Here is a 17,086-nt window from a genome sequence, read left to right on the forward strand (position 1 = left end):
GCACAAGTCGCTCGTTGCGGATCACCTGTTGGGGGTTGCGGCGCGGGCGCGGGTTGCAGTGCGGGGCGCGGGCACGCGCGTCCGGTGGCGCCGCCGGTGGCGCGACGGCGCACCTCAGTGGCAGGCAAGATGGCCGAACGGTGGTGACGGGTCGTGGTATGCACCGCTGGTGGATTCGCGATCACGGCGCAGCGCGGATGGCCTAGCGATGGCCGAGTACAACATAGACATCGGCAAGCTCCCGGAGGACGTGCGGGAGAAGCTCGCCGAGTTAGACCTCGAGCTGTCTGAAGGTGGGTGACCGTTTTTTCTTTCGACTTCGCCGAACGCAGTGCCGATCGTCCGCCGCCCCTCGCGGCGAACTTCGTTCTCCCCGTCTCGGTCTCTCTCTCTCTCTCTTTCTCTTTCTCTTTCTCTTTCTCTCTCGCTGTCGCGTTCGCTCTTTTCGTGTCTCTCTCTCGCTCTTTCTGACTCACCCCGTGCTACACCGAGATAGAATCCCCTAGAAGCCCCCGTTTGTTGATAAAATCGATAACACCTTACGGCCGTTGCCGTCTCCATTCCCTCTGCAAGGAGTCCGAAACCCTTGCTGTTTTTTTTTTTTTTTTTTTTTCAGAGATATTCCGCAATTCGCGACGTCGTTTTCTTAAATCGAATAATAGACAAGTGTTATTTAAATTTGTTAAATAACTAATGCCGAGAACAGGCGGCCGAAAATGAGAGGTGAGGGGCAAAGGGAGTAAAATTTTAAAGTTTGTCTGTCGTGACAAACGGTGCGCCGATAAGTAGTATAATCTGTTACGCGAAACGGAGTACTCTCATTTACGTTCCACGTTTTTCCACTTCTAAAAATCACAATGGCCGTCCATCCCTCTCAATTAACAGAGAAATCCCTTTACCCTTCGTCATGCACGTTCGGCACTCTGATTTTAGTCGCTCACTTTATTCGCGGGCATTGTCTCGCAGCACGCATCGACAACGTTACGTATTATCACTTGGCTTGGCTCTTCCGAATTAAAGCGGTGCCGATCAAGATTATCGAACGATTCATTTTTGAATACGAAGGATATGAAGCCGGATGACGGAGCAAAATTTTTGTCCGCTACTGTTTAACGCTCGATAAAATTTTCATTCCAAGGAATTAAAGGCAATTTCTCGGACTCGTGCGGATTCTTCGATCGCGAATATTTTTGCATTTTTATTCGATAAATGTCATGTGTTTATGTACAGTTTCTTCATCCGACAATTTTAACTCGCATCGATACTCAGACAGCACGTCCGAAATCGGGGACATAAGACGTCTTAAAGACATCTTTAGGATATCTTTAAGACGTCTTATGCCTTGATTTTGGACATGGTGCTGTCTGTGTATGAACGTTCCGTCGCGTCACGTCGCAAAATAATTGCGTTGGTCCCCACATTACGTTACAAAATTACACCGCGGCCCCAATGTTGCAGGTGTCCGAGGCTTTTCTTCCCGTAAGTAAGCGAGCTGTAACTCACTCTCGAGAATGCGGCTATTTGCATTCGTAGTTAGAACTGTTGTAAGGAGGAAGCGACCGGTTTCTTCCTCCGTCGCGTCCCCCCTAAATAGCAGGTGTCCCTCGGAAAATTTTGTTGTTTGCAGATTACGTCAATTTGATGACGTAACGAATAATTGGAGGGGCCAGTCGTGTATTAGTTAAGAAAATGTCGGGTGTCCTGTAGTCTTGTAGGTCTCATTATGTATATCAATTATGCGCAAATTAATTAGATTAGATCTGTAGGAACTTGGGATTATTAGCAGAGCGCCAGTTTGGTAATTAACCAATTAGACATACTTATACTCTCTCTTCTCACCCTCTCTTTATAGAAACTTGTAACGGTTAGAAAAATATTAAACGCCCGAGTCGAGAGATTCGACGTTTTATTCGCATAGAAAAAAAAAGTGTCAAATCGAAACTTGTATACTCAAGTTAACGTGCTCATTGTTTTGTTTCGTATATATGCAACAATCTATAATTTTCTTATAAGAATTTCAACTTTTTATTTCAACTTTTTTTAGTTGAACTATGTAAAATGACTTTTTTCAAGTTAGTTTCTTCGTTTAATACACAATATAATCTCATTTCAAGATTTTCACGTTGAAACTAAAGATATTTTCAAATCAAGAATGTTCTTTTCTTCTGCACTGACACAATGAGAGAAAAGTAGTATTTAGCGACTATAATTTATAGTAATATATAATTATGGTTGGAATTCTTACTTTTATAATTATTATTACCATAATATTAGTAAATATAACCTTATATGCATAGATCTTTCAATTATGGTTATTTTCATCATATAGTATATTTATAGACTTAAGCCCGATTTTCACTATTACGGTCAAGTCACGGTCCGATCACGGTCCGGTCAAAAATCGTTGCCATTAAAGCCCGATTCTCACATATCGGTCAAGTCACGGTCCGATCACGGTCCGGTCAAAAATCGTTGCCATTAAAGCCTGATTCTCACTATCGGTCAAGTCACGGTCTGGTCACGGTCCGATCACGGTCCAGTCAAAAATCGTTGCCATTAAATTCAATGCTTTTTCGAGTTTGCATTCACACTGCCGACCGACGATCGACCGTGACCGGCAGTGTGAATGCAAATTTAATGGCAACGATTTTTGACCGGACCGTGACGTGACCAATAGTGAAAATCGGGCTTTACTATACATAAATCACAGGTATACGGTTGAATGAATGCTAAAGCTATGACAACAATAATGTAGTATTGAGTCAGCTATAATTCGTATTGTTAAAATAACTATAAAAATGTATAGTCGACACCGAAAATAATTAAAATTATAGCGAAATTGTGATAACTGCAACTATTTTTTTCTCTCAGTGAGTGCGGTGATCACATGCTGAGAACATGCTGAGAATTTTTGATTCTTTGAACTCCTTATTCCGCGATTATCGATAGACGCAACTCCGATAGACGATGGATCCTCGAATCTTCTCTTTGCGATACCTACGAACGAATGTCAATTAATCATTAAGGTCATCACGGCCTCGCGAGCCTCGAGCCGCGTCACTCGTGAGGCAAAGACAAGCCCGGTGGTTGAACGGAGACGAGGAAAATGCAATTTCTTGGTCAACTGCTTGACCAAGCTAGCACGTGTCACGGGTGTAACGTAAGCAGCTTACGTCGTCCAGCTGTAAATAAGACTTAAAAGTCTACGTCAGCGTGGCGTCGTGCATCCGCATTAATAAAGAAGAAACGACTCCATCGTGCGCGTTACCAGGCTCAACTTCGCTGTGCTCTTCATTACAGCATTTTTCGCGTGCTTCTTATTCTGCAATATGTTATGTGTTTGTATATTTATCTATCGATGAGACTGCTCTTTTAACAAAAAAAGACACGTACCAATTACACAATGGGAGCTTTCCAGCAAGCGACACAGGTCGACACAAACATCATTCTATCTTCCTTTTTTGGCAATGAGTAACAAAGACAAAACGACACTTGTGTCGATTTGTGTCGCTTACTGGAAAGCTCCCAATGTCTCAGACGTAATAATAATAAAGGAAAAATAATTGTAACTTGTTAGCTTTCGAGATCGCAGCTTTTTATTGATGAATAAGTATAAGTACTCGTGGCGCGTATAAAAAGTATCGTGGAATCCGGGTCTTTATGTTCTCTATTCCAAGAAAATGACTAATTCGTTTCGAAAGTATATAACCCACAAATAATATACAATGAAACGAAACATAAGAATGCACGCCTTGCATTCTTGATATTTAAAACAAGCGTGAAAGCGAAAGGCGGGCACTCTTGCAGATAATTCGATTTATTATTTTATAAATAGCATTAAAAACGACATTAAACACTTCTGCATTAAATGTCGCAGTTTAATTTAGAATAAACGTGACGTAACATATTTATTTTTAAATTAAGTAATGAGATTAGACCTTTGCTCGTATTCTCTTCAACAAATGATTGTATTATTGTCTCTATATTTTGACGAATATTTTTCTCTATTATTGAAATGTATTTCTGAAAATAAATGTCCTTTTTCGGGTTCTCCGGCGAACACCGATGAATTAGGTCATGCGGAGCGGTTTAACAAGCGTCGTTTCTGTCGTGGTATATTTCTTTAACTGGATTTATCGCTGCGACGTGTTATTAAGTCACTGGTTCTCGATGCAGAAACACGAGCGCACGGTTCACCTAGTAAAATAATAGAAAGCGATCTTAACCCACAATCTCATAATTGCCGTGTTATTAGGCCAATTAGAAACGACGCGTATTCATCTCGGCGATCTTGCGCATCGCAATGTTGCTCAATCCCAAAGATTATCGTTAATTTTGTACAAACACGTCTATTGAAACCGATAGAAAGCATATCTTATAATTCTTTTACGATCGAGCTCTGGCATTTTTTATTGTTCCTTGCTTCTTCTCTATTCTTCACCACTTCTCTCGCTCTACCGCCACTTCACATTCGTGACCTCATGGTAGTGTGCAAATATATCAACGTATATAAAACTTATCTCTCGTTTTTTTTCTGCCTTGATACTGTTTAAAGCGTCAGTTTTACTCCGAAAATCAGCACGAGACTCTGGAATATGTGCGACGGAACGAAATCGTAATGAACACTCGATTAATCTTTGCGATATTTTTTGCCGAACGTTTTGCTTCCCCGGTGGACAGTATAGGAATGGAAGGAGAACAGGGTTGATTAGCCGCAACTTTGTCGCACGCGACGCAGGTGCAGCAGCAGCAGCATCATCACACCGGACGCCTCTTCGTGGAGAACAACAATCTTTGTAAGATCAAGGTCGCCGGTTTCGTGGGTAAACGTCCTCGAGTCGCCTTGAGAGCCAGTGTGCCCCGTAGACACTCCTCGGCGCTTATCGGCCATTATAGTGTCCCTCCTCCGCACCATTCTGACAATATACCTATATATGGTTTAATGATCCACGCTGTGCCACACGGCACCCAGAATCGGTGATATCAAATGTCCTCGGTACGTGAAATTATGACCCTCCCCGGAGGATTCGTGGTGCTTAGAATTCTGATTGTCGAGAGAGACACATATCATATCGATAGAGAAGCATCTCGTAAAACTCTTTATGTAAGCGAAGATATACAAGTTGGTGAGCGCAGATATCTTCGTGCAATGTCAATCAAACGATTCAAAGTATAGCATAGTCTTGAATGTTTATAGCATTCACACATAGAGCATTGATTCAAAGTAAATGACGGTCAATTAGCTTCGAATGATACTCAGGTCTTCCTTAAGGACGTTCTCCGGCTCCAGTCGTGCTCAACTTGTATTCGTGCTTAAAAAGATGTTTATATACAAAATATTACGTATAATAACATCTAAAAAATAAGAAGTTAACTTCACGCGTGAGAACTCATGCGGCGTTGCCAAGTAACTGACGCCTCTTCTCTTCTGTCACTCTGAACCGAGCGAAAAATTCATCAAATCGCGTACTTTACACAAATATTTCTCGAAAACGAGTACCGCAAGGGTATTGACACTTAATTGCATATTATTTCTATTTTTATGGAGCATCATATACTAATTTTTCAAAAACATTTAGAGAAAACTTTTTTCACAATTCATTATAATGTCTCTTTTACAATAGCTCGGAATAGGAATTATATGTTAAAAGTTGAAACTTTGAAACTTAGTATCTCGATTTTTAATACCGCAAGAGGTATTGAAATTTATACCATCGCATAAAGCACACCTAAATTAACGTATATTCACAGTTTCAAAAAAATCTAGAGAAAATCGATTTTCCGGAGAACGTCCTTAATTGCATATTATTTCTATTTTTATGGAGCATCATATACTAATTTTTCAAAAACATTTAGAGAAAACTTTTTTCACAATTCATTATAATGTCTCTTTTACAATAGCTCGGAATAGGAATTACATGTTAAAAGTTGAAACTTTGAAACTCAGTATCTCGATTTTTAATACCGCAAGAGGTATTGAAATTTATACTATCGCATAAAGCACACCTAAATTAACGTATATTCAATTTCAAAAAAATCTAGAGAAAATCGATTTTCCGGAGAACGACCTTAATCAATGTGCAAATGTTGACTGTTTAATTATACACTGTTAAATATTAATGGATGAAATGTAAACCAATACTTTAGGTTAAATAACATTTTTTTATTAAATAAATGAAAAGGGCACAGAGCCATAACAAGATGTTAGTGTTGTAATATTTAATTAAGTCAAATTGACAACTTAAATGTTTCGGCCTGACATTAGGCCATTCTCAGTGCAATAAATTAAACAAATTACATTAATAAATAAAAATTAGAGCTGCAGCACACGCATTATCGTATAATTTTTGATCGGAATATTTTATTATTTTTAAGGGGGCTTTATACGTCTATTGCACATATTTTCAAGAATTTTTTTTTCATAGTGAAATGTATTGAAATATCTCGAAACTTTTATATATTTTCTCACATATATTGAAGTACATAAAAAAAAATTTTTTTTGTTTTTCTTATTTATGGCGACAAAATGGCAACTGTAAGGGTACCCCATAGAAATCTGGTTGACATGATATCTCGAGTTAGAAACGTCTGAAACAAAAAATTCAAACGGGATATTAAAATATAAGTAAGTGGCTATAGCCGGTACTAGAATTAAACATTTTGGGTAAAAAGAAACAAAATGGCGGACTTTTGAATATCTTGACCCTTTTTTTGCAACTAAAATTGTAAAAAAAAAGGGTTAAAAATAATTAAAAATTTATGATTCTAGTACGGGCTGAAACTACATATGTGCTGAACAATCCCTGTAAATTTCAGCCCAATCGGTTAAATAGTTTCTCCAAAATCGTGTTAACCAGATCGAAAAACGAAAAGTGTTTGTACACTAATTCTACATATATATAGTACACGAAAATGGTGTTTTTAGAAAATCGAATTTTTCACCAAAATAGACGTATAAAGCCCCCTTAACTACCGTGTGTGCCGAAATTTGTTATTTTAACACAAAACAGTATTATTTTAACGCCATTGGTTTAGTTAAATTAACATTTAGTTAAATTAACGACATATTGAGTAGGAGCACTGGCGACTTATAGGAATAGTTAAAAATGAGTCAAATTAAGTATAATTTGACACTACGAATTTAACAGTGTACACAGAAAAAAATAAGTGTTAAATCAACACTTGTTATGTATAGATACTCGTATAGGTATACGCAACAATCCATAATCTTGGAATGAGATTATATTGCATTAAACGAAGAAAACTTGCTTGAATGAAGAATGAAGTCATTTATATGGTTAAACAAAGTTTTAAAAGTAGTTCAACCAAGAAAAAAAAGTTGAAATGAAAAGTTAAAGTTCTTATATAAGAAAATTATTGATTGTTGCGTATACACGAGTATAAGTTTTATTAAATTTAATTTGACACTTTTTTCTATGTACAGAACGTCTTATATACTTGCGATCTCAATTTTAATGACGGCTTTAATCACAATATTACTGCTCGATTAACTTATTACCTATAAAATATATAATTGATCACACTCTTTCCGTAATACATAGATTTTATTGTAAAATGTGGAATCTACGGTTCTGGAGGATAGATAAGACGAGAAAGTTTGAAAAGTATGACCGTGCAACCATTCCGTACCGCCCACTCGTTCGTAATCGCAAGCGAAGCCGAAGCGTTTGACTTCACAAGACGATTGAGCGTAGGCGTGTCTCGAATCTTATTCGTAAAAAGAGCCGCCATTGCCGGCGTACGTTGGTACTCAAGAATTGAAGAGCAGTATTCGATTCATAAAAAGAAAGTATTTACTGCTAAACAACGCTTTTTAATTCGCACGAAATGACTCCAGATGCATTCTTCGTGATCGGGATCCGCGAAACCCGTCAGGTGGTTACAGCCGGCACGAAATGCGCAAGTTTCTTTGTACGTAACCAGGTCCGTGAAAATGAGACGGAAGCGAAGATTCGTGGGATCGATAGCTCGCGAATGAAATAAGAGAAAAAAATTGCAATTTACCGATAATTATTTATCAATATTTTCACGCGCTATATCGTGCGGCTTTTAACACCGCGGACTGTAACAATTCCGCGAGGGGCCGAAACTCCGGTCGACCCTCGTAATCCCACCTTAAGAATCTCTCATGGAAGGAGGCAGGGAAGAGGGAGAGGCGGCGGAGAGTCGAGATCTCCGAGTGTGCCGGTGGAGCTCTCGGGCAGCGCGCAAGCGAGAGCGAGAGGCCGCGTCAGCGCGGCGAAGGGTGCCGAGCGAGATGGAGCGAGGGAGAGTGGGATGCTGCGAGCGAAGAAGGCAGGCGAGAGTGGACGGACGGCATGCCACCACCACTCCCATACGCTTCTCTCTCTCGCTCCCTCTCACCTCTTCTTCGTTCGCTCGTTCCTCGCGCCCGCTCAATCCTCTCACCTACTCTTCCGTCTAGCGACTTTTACACGCGCGAGCCGGCTTCCCACCCGTAGGGTTTCTATCTCTCTCTCTCTCTCTCTTCCTTGTCTCTCCTTCCCTCTAAGCTCTCCCCGCGCGCAAGAGAATCGCCGTGAGTCGTGGAGAGTGCGCGAAATGCCAGTGATTCGACGCGACTTGGAGTACGCGCCTCGACGGCGAGACGAAGCGGACGCCGCGCGAATTCGAACGCGCGGACGCGCGTCGAGCCGCCACGCGATCCCGAAGCGTGCTCGGTTTGTGCTTGAGTTCTTTCCGAGAGTCTTTTGAAGAAAGAATTTCATTTCGGCGAAGCGATCGCGTGGATGCAACGCGTCAAGTTGGTTTACGCGCGAGTAAATTATTTCGCGTGCTCGCGGCACGAGTAAGAGGTTTTCGCTTGCCGATTGAAAGCGAGTAGAGAGGTGTATGTGTCCGCGAGTTGGTCCACGGCGGAGTAAGGATAGTGATTTTAAACGACCGCCAGAGATTTATGAGTGTCTGAACGGAATGTTCCATTCCCGGCAAGTGTTAACCATTTCAGTAAATATTTGTCAGAATTTTATGGGAATCTTGTGGTGTTAAGTGTATCTTTAGTGTGTAAACAACGAATCACACATATTTAAGCAGTGAAAAACAGTGTATTTTCCTAATACGTATTGCCAAATATAAATTTAATTCATCTATTGGACGTGACTCTTTTAATATATCTTTTCCTGACTAAGCAGAAAATAAAATTAAATTTAATAAAAGCTTCCTTACACGAAACATGGATTCCACGTAGAGAATCGCACTCAGATTATCGAGAGATCGCGTGGAGAACGGCAGAGGAGGAGAGGAAAGGGGTGAGAGACAAACGCCGTAATCGTCCGAGGGCGGAGAAAGTATCTGACGAAGTTTCAAGGTGCTTTCGTGGCAGTTAAATCAGTGAGCGAGATATTTGAAAAAAACCAATTGATGAGATAAGAATCGATTAACGACGAAGTAATAGTGTGATCTAAGAGGAAAAATGTTTAAGCAGTTTGCCGATAAATGATCATCGATGATAACATCGATGTTATGAGTGGGACGCGAGTATAGATAGATATGTCAATTGCAAAAGTATATCGAATGTCGCCTTAACACAATCTGGAGTTAGCATCAGCTCGAAAGAATCATTTAAATCCAACACAATAATTATAATAAGCAAAAATAGTGATCGTCGGACAAGTCTTATTTGTGTGTGAGAATAAATCACTTTCTCGATACCGAGTGCATTGACTTCAAAGACGCTCGTGCAATTCGCGCTGAATCTTTTCGTATAGAATGATCATTCCGTTCGAACCGAGGGCACGGAAGAAAAGGGAAGAGGAGGGCAATGAGGAAGAGGGAGAAGGAGCGGTGGTGGCGGCGGCGCAGCAGCACGGCGTCGAAAAAGGAAAGCCACGCTGATCATCCACGACTGGAAGACCTCGGCGTTGCACCTTAGCGGACCTTAGCGCAACGGAGAAAGAGGGACGAAAGAGAGAAAGGGAGAGGAAGGACGAAGAGGAGGATACGGATAGCGAAAGGGCAAGGAGGGCAAGAAGAAAAGAGAAACAAAGAGTAAAGGGACTGAGAAGGAGAAGCAGAGAAAGGAAGCAACGAAGGAGGAGAAAGGAATCCATAAATTCACTTTTGTTTCCACAAAATGCTCCCTTTCGCAAAACCAGGATTACCGAGATTCTTATTGACTTTGCAAACTCCGTAAATTCTTGATCGTAGACGCAGGATACTTTTACATTCATAACTCCTTTATACCTCTTATATAGACCTTTGTGATCCGCGAATGCATCCATTAATCTTTGCCACACAAATGTGTATTCGATACCACTTAGAGATAGTATAAATCTGCAGCGATTCTACTTCCGCGAGTCGAGGTTGGTCGCACTGCCTCATGAGGCCCCTCACCTTCGAGAACCTGAGAAGGCTCGTGAGCCGCAAGAAGGACCGCAACGAGCCCTCCTTCAAGCGCAGCGAGTCCTTCAAGAGGATTTCTATTAGGAAGAGTTATCTGGATCGGGGTAAACGGCGGAATCGTCTCCAGAAGAATCTGGAGCCTGTCGTGAATTCTCCTCCGCAACCAGCGACGAATGATAAAATTGTTTCACAACAAATCAAGGAGCAAGAATTCAAAAAGGATCAAGAGCATTCCCTCAATCGCGATTCCATTACCTACGACGAGTGGCTTCAAGGAGTCAGTTCCTCGTCCCGCGAGAAGCTTCACGAGGATCATCTCGAGTCCCTTCAGCATCCTAAAATCAAAGCCACAAAACTTGCTAAGCATACCGACACGGATTCGGTTGCCGAGGATCTGAAAATTCTCGAGCTCGATGCTTCGCCTATTTTGACACCCAAATCTAAATCCTTTGGAATCGTTGCGGAGCTAAGTCGTGACGAGACGACGAATTCGCACGACACTCTTTGGACCCAAGAGTCCTCTGCAGAAGGATCACTCAGTGTCAGCATTAGTCTCGGCAGGATATGGAGGGATGCGGTACCGGTTCCGGCCTCGGTTCCAATATCATCGGCTCCTTCGTATTCTTCTGTTTCGAATTCTTCAGTTCATCATTCTCTCGACAGCGCTCTAAAGGAGAAGAAACCGCAGCCGACTGTCGCGAGAACGGTTTCGGCGCCAGAGAAGCCCGTCAGCAAGGAGACCTCGTCGTCGTCGTCCTTTGGCTTCTCTCTTAGGATCGCTAGATTAGCTGATTTCAGACCGGGGTGACTAGCTTGTCCGTTAACGATCGATCAGTGAAAATGAGGAAATGATAGAATGTCTTTCTTTGAGCGATTCGTTTCTGCTAAAATCTTTGGTTTTTGTTTGGTAGTCTTTAAATAACTAATTACAATATTCAAAACTTTAGGAATTTTGATTATCTGTTGTTTTATACAGCTAAAGAAAATGCGAATATAATCTGTATTTGATCTGAATTTATGAAAGAGGATAAAAAGAAATTATATAATCAATATAATTACATTAATGAGACTTTCTTTGGTTGAACGTGTTCGTGACAAAATAAATATCTATATACATATCGCTCGTATATTTTCACTGATCGATTGAGTCGAATATTGCGCTGTTCAAGGAGCATTCGATTGCAATCGACACTGCTTGGCTTTAGGGTGACGCGAAACGGTCTCTTTCGTCGGAAGACACCAAAGCCATCGCCAAGCGTGAGCACTGAGGGCTACTTCAAACGAACGAGCGCGTCTAGACATTCCAATTCTCGTCGCCGAAGTGGTAAGAGGACTTCTCAACGCGCTAGCAAGAAGAGTCAGCAACCTCCAGCTCGCACCAGCAGTCCGGTATGGTTCGTCCCGCCCGAGAGACGTCGCTCGAGACGTCAACGACGAGTTTGGCGGGAGATCAGATACTTCCCCGATGACGAGGGTCCGATCCTGGAAAGGATTAACGACTGGTCGTCGAATGTGTCAGACGATCAGTTTGACGATCAGAAGCTGTTGCTGTCAGGTGATTTCAATGAGCGTCGAGAAGATGACGCTTTGAACTCGATCGTTTCATCGTCCTTGGGCTCTTTCTCGGCGACGTCGTCCTCATCGTCGGCTTGTCCGGCGCCAAAAATTAGCGACTTTAACGAGGATAAGCTGTTCTCCGAGGAGCTAAGAACCCACGGTCTTCTGGTGCGCGGGACCACTTGGAAACTTTCGGCGACAACGACGACGACAGCGACAACGGCAACGACGATGATATCAACTGCGGCGCCGACGAGAACCGTCATTTCTGGAAATTATTTTGCCAGTAGTCAGTTTCTCACCTTTCTAGCCAAGGACGTTGTCAAGGAAAGGTCGAAAAACGAGAGCTCTAACACGGGCTACAGATATCTCTCGTCGACCGACAGTGAGGACGATGACGCTGATGGTTTCAACGAGCGCAGGAAAAACTTTCCGCAGCAACGACAGTATTTAAAGAGGCAAAAATCGGGACTTAGGAGAAGACCCTTGCGCCGAAAATCGCAGTTGAGAAGAGCGTCCGGTCAACCGGTATTCCTCGTGCGCAAGTGCTCATCCTTGAGGAAACGTCCTAGTAAGATCCGAATTATAATTCTATAGGTCGTTCAGGAAAGAGCGATAGTAGCAGAAATAATAGCAAAATTAATTTTTTTTTAATGGAATAACAATTCTAATGGAATAACAACTCGTTAGTACAAATAGATTACACTTAATAGAAGTCTAAGGAAAAGAATAGTAATGTATCATTGGAAAAACGCGCGTAAACTTGCCATGCAGCTTAATAATCTACGTATAATCTTGGTTTTATATTTAATACTTATTGAATAACAGGCGACGCAATTGAATCGCAGCGATTACGACCGTGTTGAATCTATTTATCCTTTGCCCGACCGTTACCTCCATCGGCGTCCGACGGCATTAATTGCGCAACATATTTTCCCGCGATCGGTTTCGATGAGCTTCTTGCTCGAACGCGAGCCTGCACGCGTATCGCGATCACGGCTTAACGTGGTTCTTACTGCACGGTTTTCGCTGCTTCGAAGGCTGAATTACTTATAACGCGTGGAAATTCCTCGCTTATTTCTTGCGTATTTCTTTAACATTCGAGTCTTAAAGTAAAAAAATGTATTGGAAATTGTTTAATTGTACACTTTGTTACATGTTTGATACAGGTTTATCTACCTTCATTATCTGAATGTATAAACATCCATAAAATTCAAGTACAAAATATATATCTAAAGTACAAGCGAGTGTGTGATTTTTCCCGTGGACAGACTCGTACATCATGCCGCTTTTTCCGAGAAATTGTCACATAGAGACGACGAATACGAACAAGTTTGTCGCATCGACGATATCAAGAATCACTCGAACGCGCTGATTAGCATAATCGCGATGGCCCGGTTTCGTTTCGCGAACGTGGAAAAATCATGTCTCGGCCGTTAGGATCGATTCTTCGGCGTTTTCTCGAGTTACGAGGCGTGACGAAAGGCGAGTACGCTAACCAGTTTTACATCGTACTCGGCACATGGGCGAGCTGCATCAGCACCGGCCGCCGGCAGCCGAGCGTGCATCGATCTAAAATTCAATCCTGAAAACGTACGTCCGATCTCCGCGACTTATTTTCAACGATCTTCAACAGATCTTTATGAACATATATCTATACTGTTTTATTTACTATCCTATCTCTCTTCTCTAGTTTTATTTGTATCTTCATCTTAGTTTAAGTATTATAGATACCATTAAATACCATTAAATATCTTTATTTAAATGTTTCGTTATTGTATCGTGAATATAACGGATATAATAACGGAGACAGAAGAGAACATGTGTTTCTCGAGAGCAATTCGCCAAGTTTAATGTAATATGTTATAAAATGTAACAACAATTTTGACACTTATACTCGAGATATTAAGAGACGATCTCGAGACGTAGTATTAAACTGTTTAAATTATTTCCTGGATTGCATGATTAATTAAGCCGTTTTCCGCTGTTGCAGGAGATATTACGCAGAAGGGTTATGAAAAGAAACGGACGCGTCTACTTCAGCAATACGCCTCGAAGCAGATAGGTGAGTGTTTCGCTTTTCTAGAAATTCATTAAGACTCCCGCAAGTAGAGGCAGCGGGAGATATCATCGCGCGTTATATTCGCGATGTGCGATACGGAACGGGACGAGAAGTCAGCGATGTGAAAATATTATCGCCCCACATGTTTAGTCGCATATTCGATCGATCGATCCCGCATAGAGTCCGTACGTCGATCATACGGTATCAAACATTTTTAGAAAAGACTCGGCATTTCGACAGAAATGAGACTTCTTTTTTAATTTTCTCGGTAAAGCTTGCACTAATTATATCTCATAGTATTTAGTCTACGAAAAAAAATGTAAATTTATTCGCTCTACAGTTATAGGTGATGCTTTTTCAAACGGAAAAACAACCGCCAGTTTCTAATTCTCGAGTCTTATCTCTCGTCGCATCTTGGTGTGTGTGTGTGTGTGCAATGTTGTGCCATCGGGACGCAACAAGCTCGCAATATCAATCGCGTTCCGATTCTCAGGAGACACGCGCCTCATTGTGCGCACAATGGCAAATGCAATTCTCTGTATAAAAGGAAGGGGACGGAGACGCAATCCTCGCGGCGGCACGCGTCACTTCAACACTCGGCACCTTGCAACCTGCAACGTACTACCGGTGCCGGTCTTGCGCCACGCGAAACGCGGAACGCAGGCAGGTCGGGAGAAAATCGAGAGAAAATTGCGATGTAACAGGAAGGATGCGCGATTCCGCACGCGCGTGCGATTTTATCTCTGTTTATTTTACGAGGAACGTTTGCCGCTTCAAATGGGATTATTTCGTGCTCTACGAAAAACCATACGAGAACGAATTACGGCGCGTCGATCGACGCGTTTCCGCATCGCGGAACGCAAAGTGTAACGCGAATCGTTTCCGAGTTCGCCAACCGGTACCGCAACTGTCGCGGCTGCAGCGAGACTTGGTCTTATCGTCGCGAGAGTTACCGGACACGGAATTGTCCGGACGTTACCACGCGTCATTTGCTGGTTCGTGCAGGCTGCATTCCGCGGACGCATCTCTCGTCGATGCGCCCCGCTGCCTGTCGATTTAACCCTTTCACGGTTAGATATTTCTCATTTTTAACCGTTTAGCACAAGTGCGATGAAATATTTCTGCTAGCTTAAGTTGTTTTCATTCTTGATCATTTGTTAGAAGAACTTTCGTGACAAGAATGAATCAATAGTTTTCCGTCTAAATGAAAGATGTTCTTTTCATCGAATAAAAGAATGAACAAGATTAAACTAATTGTAGAAGTTGAAGATCTATAACAGAAAAAAGATATCTCATTAATCCTAGAACACACAGCTTCCAGAGCATCCCGAAAACCTACACATGGGTTTCGAAGACCTATGTAACTTTGATAGGCTGGCTGTAACTCTGGTTCAGATTAATATTTTTGGACTCGTTTTTTTTATTTTTAAGCTCTGAGATTGGGAATATACCTGAATAGTTTTAGTATCAAAAAGAGTTTTATTTTATCAGTTAAAACTAAATATCGAAAATAGAGAATTCCGAGTAAGCGAAGTTTCGTGTGGGATACCCATGCTGTGTGTTCTAATAGGATTAAGGTGTTATAGGAGTGTAGCGAACCGAAAAATACAGTATTTTTAAATAGCATTTTTATAGCATCAAACTAGTGGAAAGTAAAAAATGAGTTTTCGATTTTTTGAAATTTCTAAAAATCTCTTAAATATACAAATCTGAATATAAACTTTGCTATCGTTGCTCATTGCTCTGGAAATCTGCCTACGTTAAAGTAAAATCTTCAATTGGAATTGATGATAGGCAATGTATTTGAAAATCTCGTACATTTCCATGGAGAGAGGCACCCCGTATAGTTAGACGGACGCGCCTTTGCGCCCGCAGCTGTGATCGGTAGAACCGCTGCAATCGGCTTGCAGTTTAACTGTACCTGCACGCGGAAGAAGCGCTTCCGCGTTATCCGCTCGTTATATGCTACGTGCATCTGCCATTGTCGTGGACGCGCGAGTCGAACTAGCGACAGTTTTCTAGCACGGTATGGCCAAGTCGAATAACGGGAAGTTCTTTTACATATAAATCCATCGTGCGATTCAGGCGAAACGTAGTCTCTATATGATTAATTTTTAAGATAAGGCGAATCATTGTGACAGCATTGCACACCGCCAAATGATGCATCGCGAGAGGAAGTCGACTGCGTATCCGTATCCGTCTAAAAGTCGTTTAAGGTGATCCTGGAGTGACGGCAATTACCGACATTTTACAGGTTCCAATTTCCTTCGAATTGGATTTACAGAATTGAAAACCCATTTACATGTTTAAAGTACAGAAATAATGTGCGGAATGGTAAATTTAAGACAAAGAACTTAAAAAATTGAAAAAAAAATTACATTTGATACTACTTGGTGTTGCACCTTTTGTATCTTTGTAACCGCATCACTTTCGCGATAACAATACTGGCCATTCTTTCAAATGTACATTATCAGTATGAAAAATTATCAGTTTTAAGTAATGAGCCGCGCGAGATAAAACGATGGGAAAGTATAGAAATACGGGTGTTTAAGAATCGAAGCACACCGTGCATACGCGCTTATGTGGATCGTAGGGGCTGGAAATGGTGGTATTGGTGGTGGTGGCAGCAGCGACGGCGGCGGAGGCGGCGGAGGCGTCGTTGGTAGAGGGCTGGAGAGAACGGGTTACGGAAGCGGAGGAGGTGACGGTGGCGGTGAAAGAGGAGGAGGAGGAGGAGGAGAAGGAGGCTATGGTGGTGGCGGTCGACCGCAGCCACGTGCACGACGCACGCAACGGCGCGTCACGCACAACGAGAAGCGCTATCACTCAGGTAGCGCCACGCACTATGTAGGCTCCACGAACGAGCGTATCTCCGAGTCGCGGCGAGTTAGCGGACGTTAACGCGCGCATATAGGCGTTATTGATTGTGTGCCGCAATTCTGCTTTAATTACAGCTTTTTAGCTTTTTTGCCCTTTCGATAAGTCATAGAGAATTTGTCTCATAGAGTATTTTTTTTCTTTCCGATTAGATTAGAACACAGTAGAGTTCGGTAATTTGCAAAGTGTTCTTTAATCACTGTGCGT

At 42.0% G+C, this 17,086-nt stretch overlaps 1 protein-coding gene across 7 annotated transcripts in view; it reads left to right on the top strand.

Annotated features, from left to right (window-relative positions):
• The first annotated feature begins 102 nt into the window (after window positions 1-102).
• The window catches only part of Dip2 (disco-interacting protein 2), a 34,316-nt gene continuing 17,332 nt past the window's right edge, over window positions 103-17,086 (top strand). For 4 of the 7 annotated variants that reach the window (XM_071716515.1, XM_071716517.1, XM_071716518.1 and 1 more), the window contains exons 1-4: window positions 8,581-11,187; window positions 11,589-12,511; window positions 13,934-14,005; window positions 16,596-16,832. In XM_071716515.1, the coding sequence (XP_071572616.1) occupies window positions 10,361-11,187; window positions 11,589-12,511; window positions 13,934-14,005; window positions 16,596-16,832 (2,059 nt within the window). In that variant the 5' untranslated portion in view covers window positions 8,581-10,360. Of the gene's footprint in view, window positions 294-8,580; window positions 11,188-11,588; window positions 12,512-13,933; window positions 14,006-16,595; window positions 16,833-17,086 lie in introns of those variants that run through there. The other 3 variants (XM_071716519.1, XM_071716520.1, XM_071716521.1) reach the window with 2 other exon arrangements.

This window comes from Temnothorax nylanderi, unplaced genomic scaffold (genome assembly GCF_030848795.1).
Source record: "Temnothorax nylanderi isolate EJ_2023f unplaced genomic scaffold, tnyl_v1.0 TNYL_tig0187_pilon, whole genome shotgun sequence".
Taxonomy (NCBI): domain Eukaryota; kingdom Metazoa; phylum Arthropoda; class Insecta; order Hymenoptera; family Formicidae; genus Temnothorax; species Temnothorax nylanderi.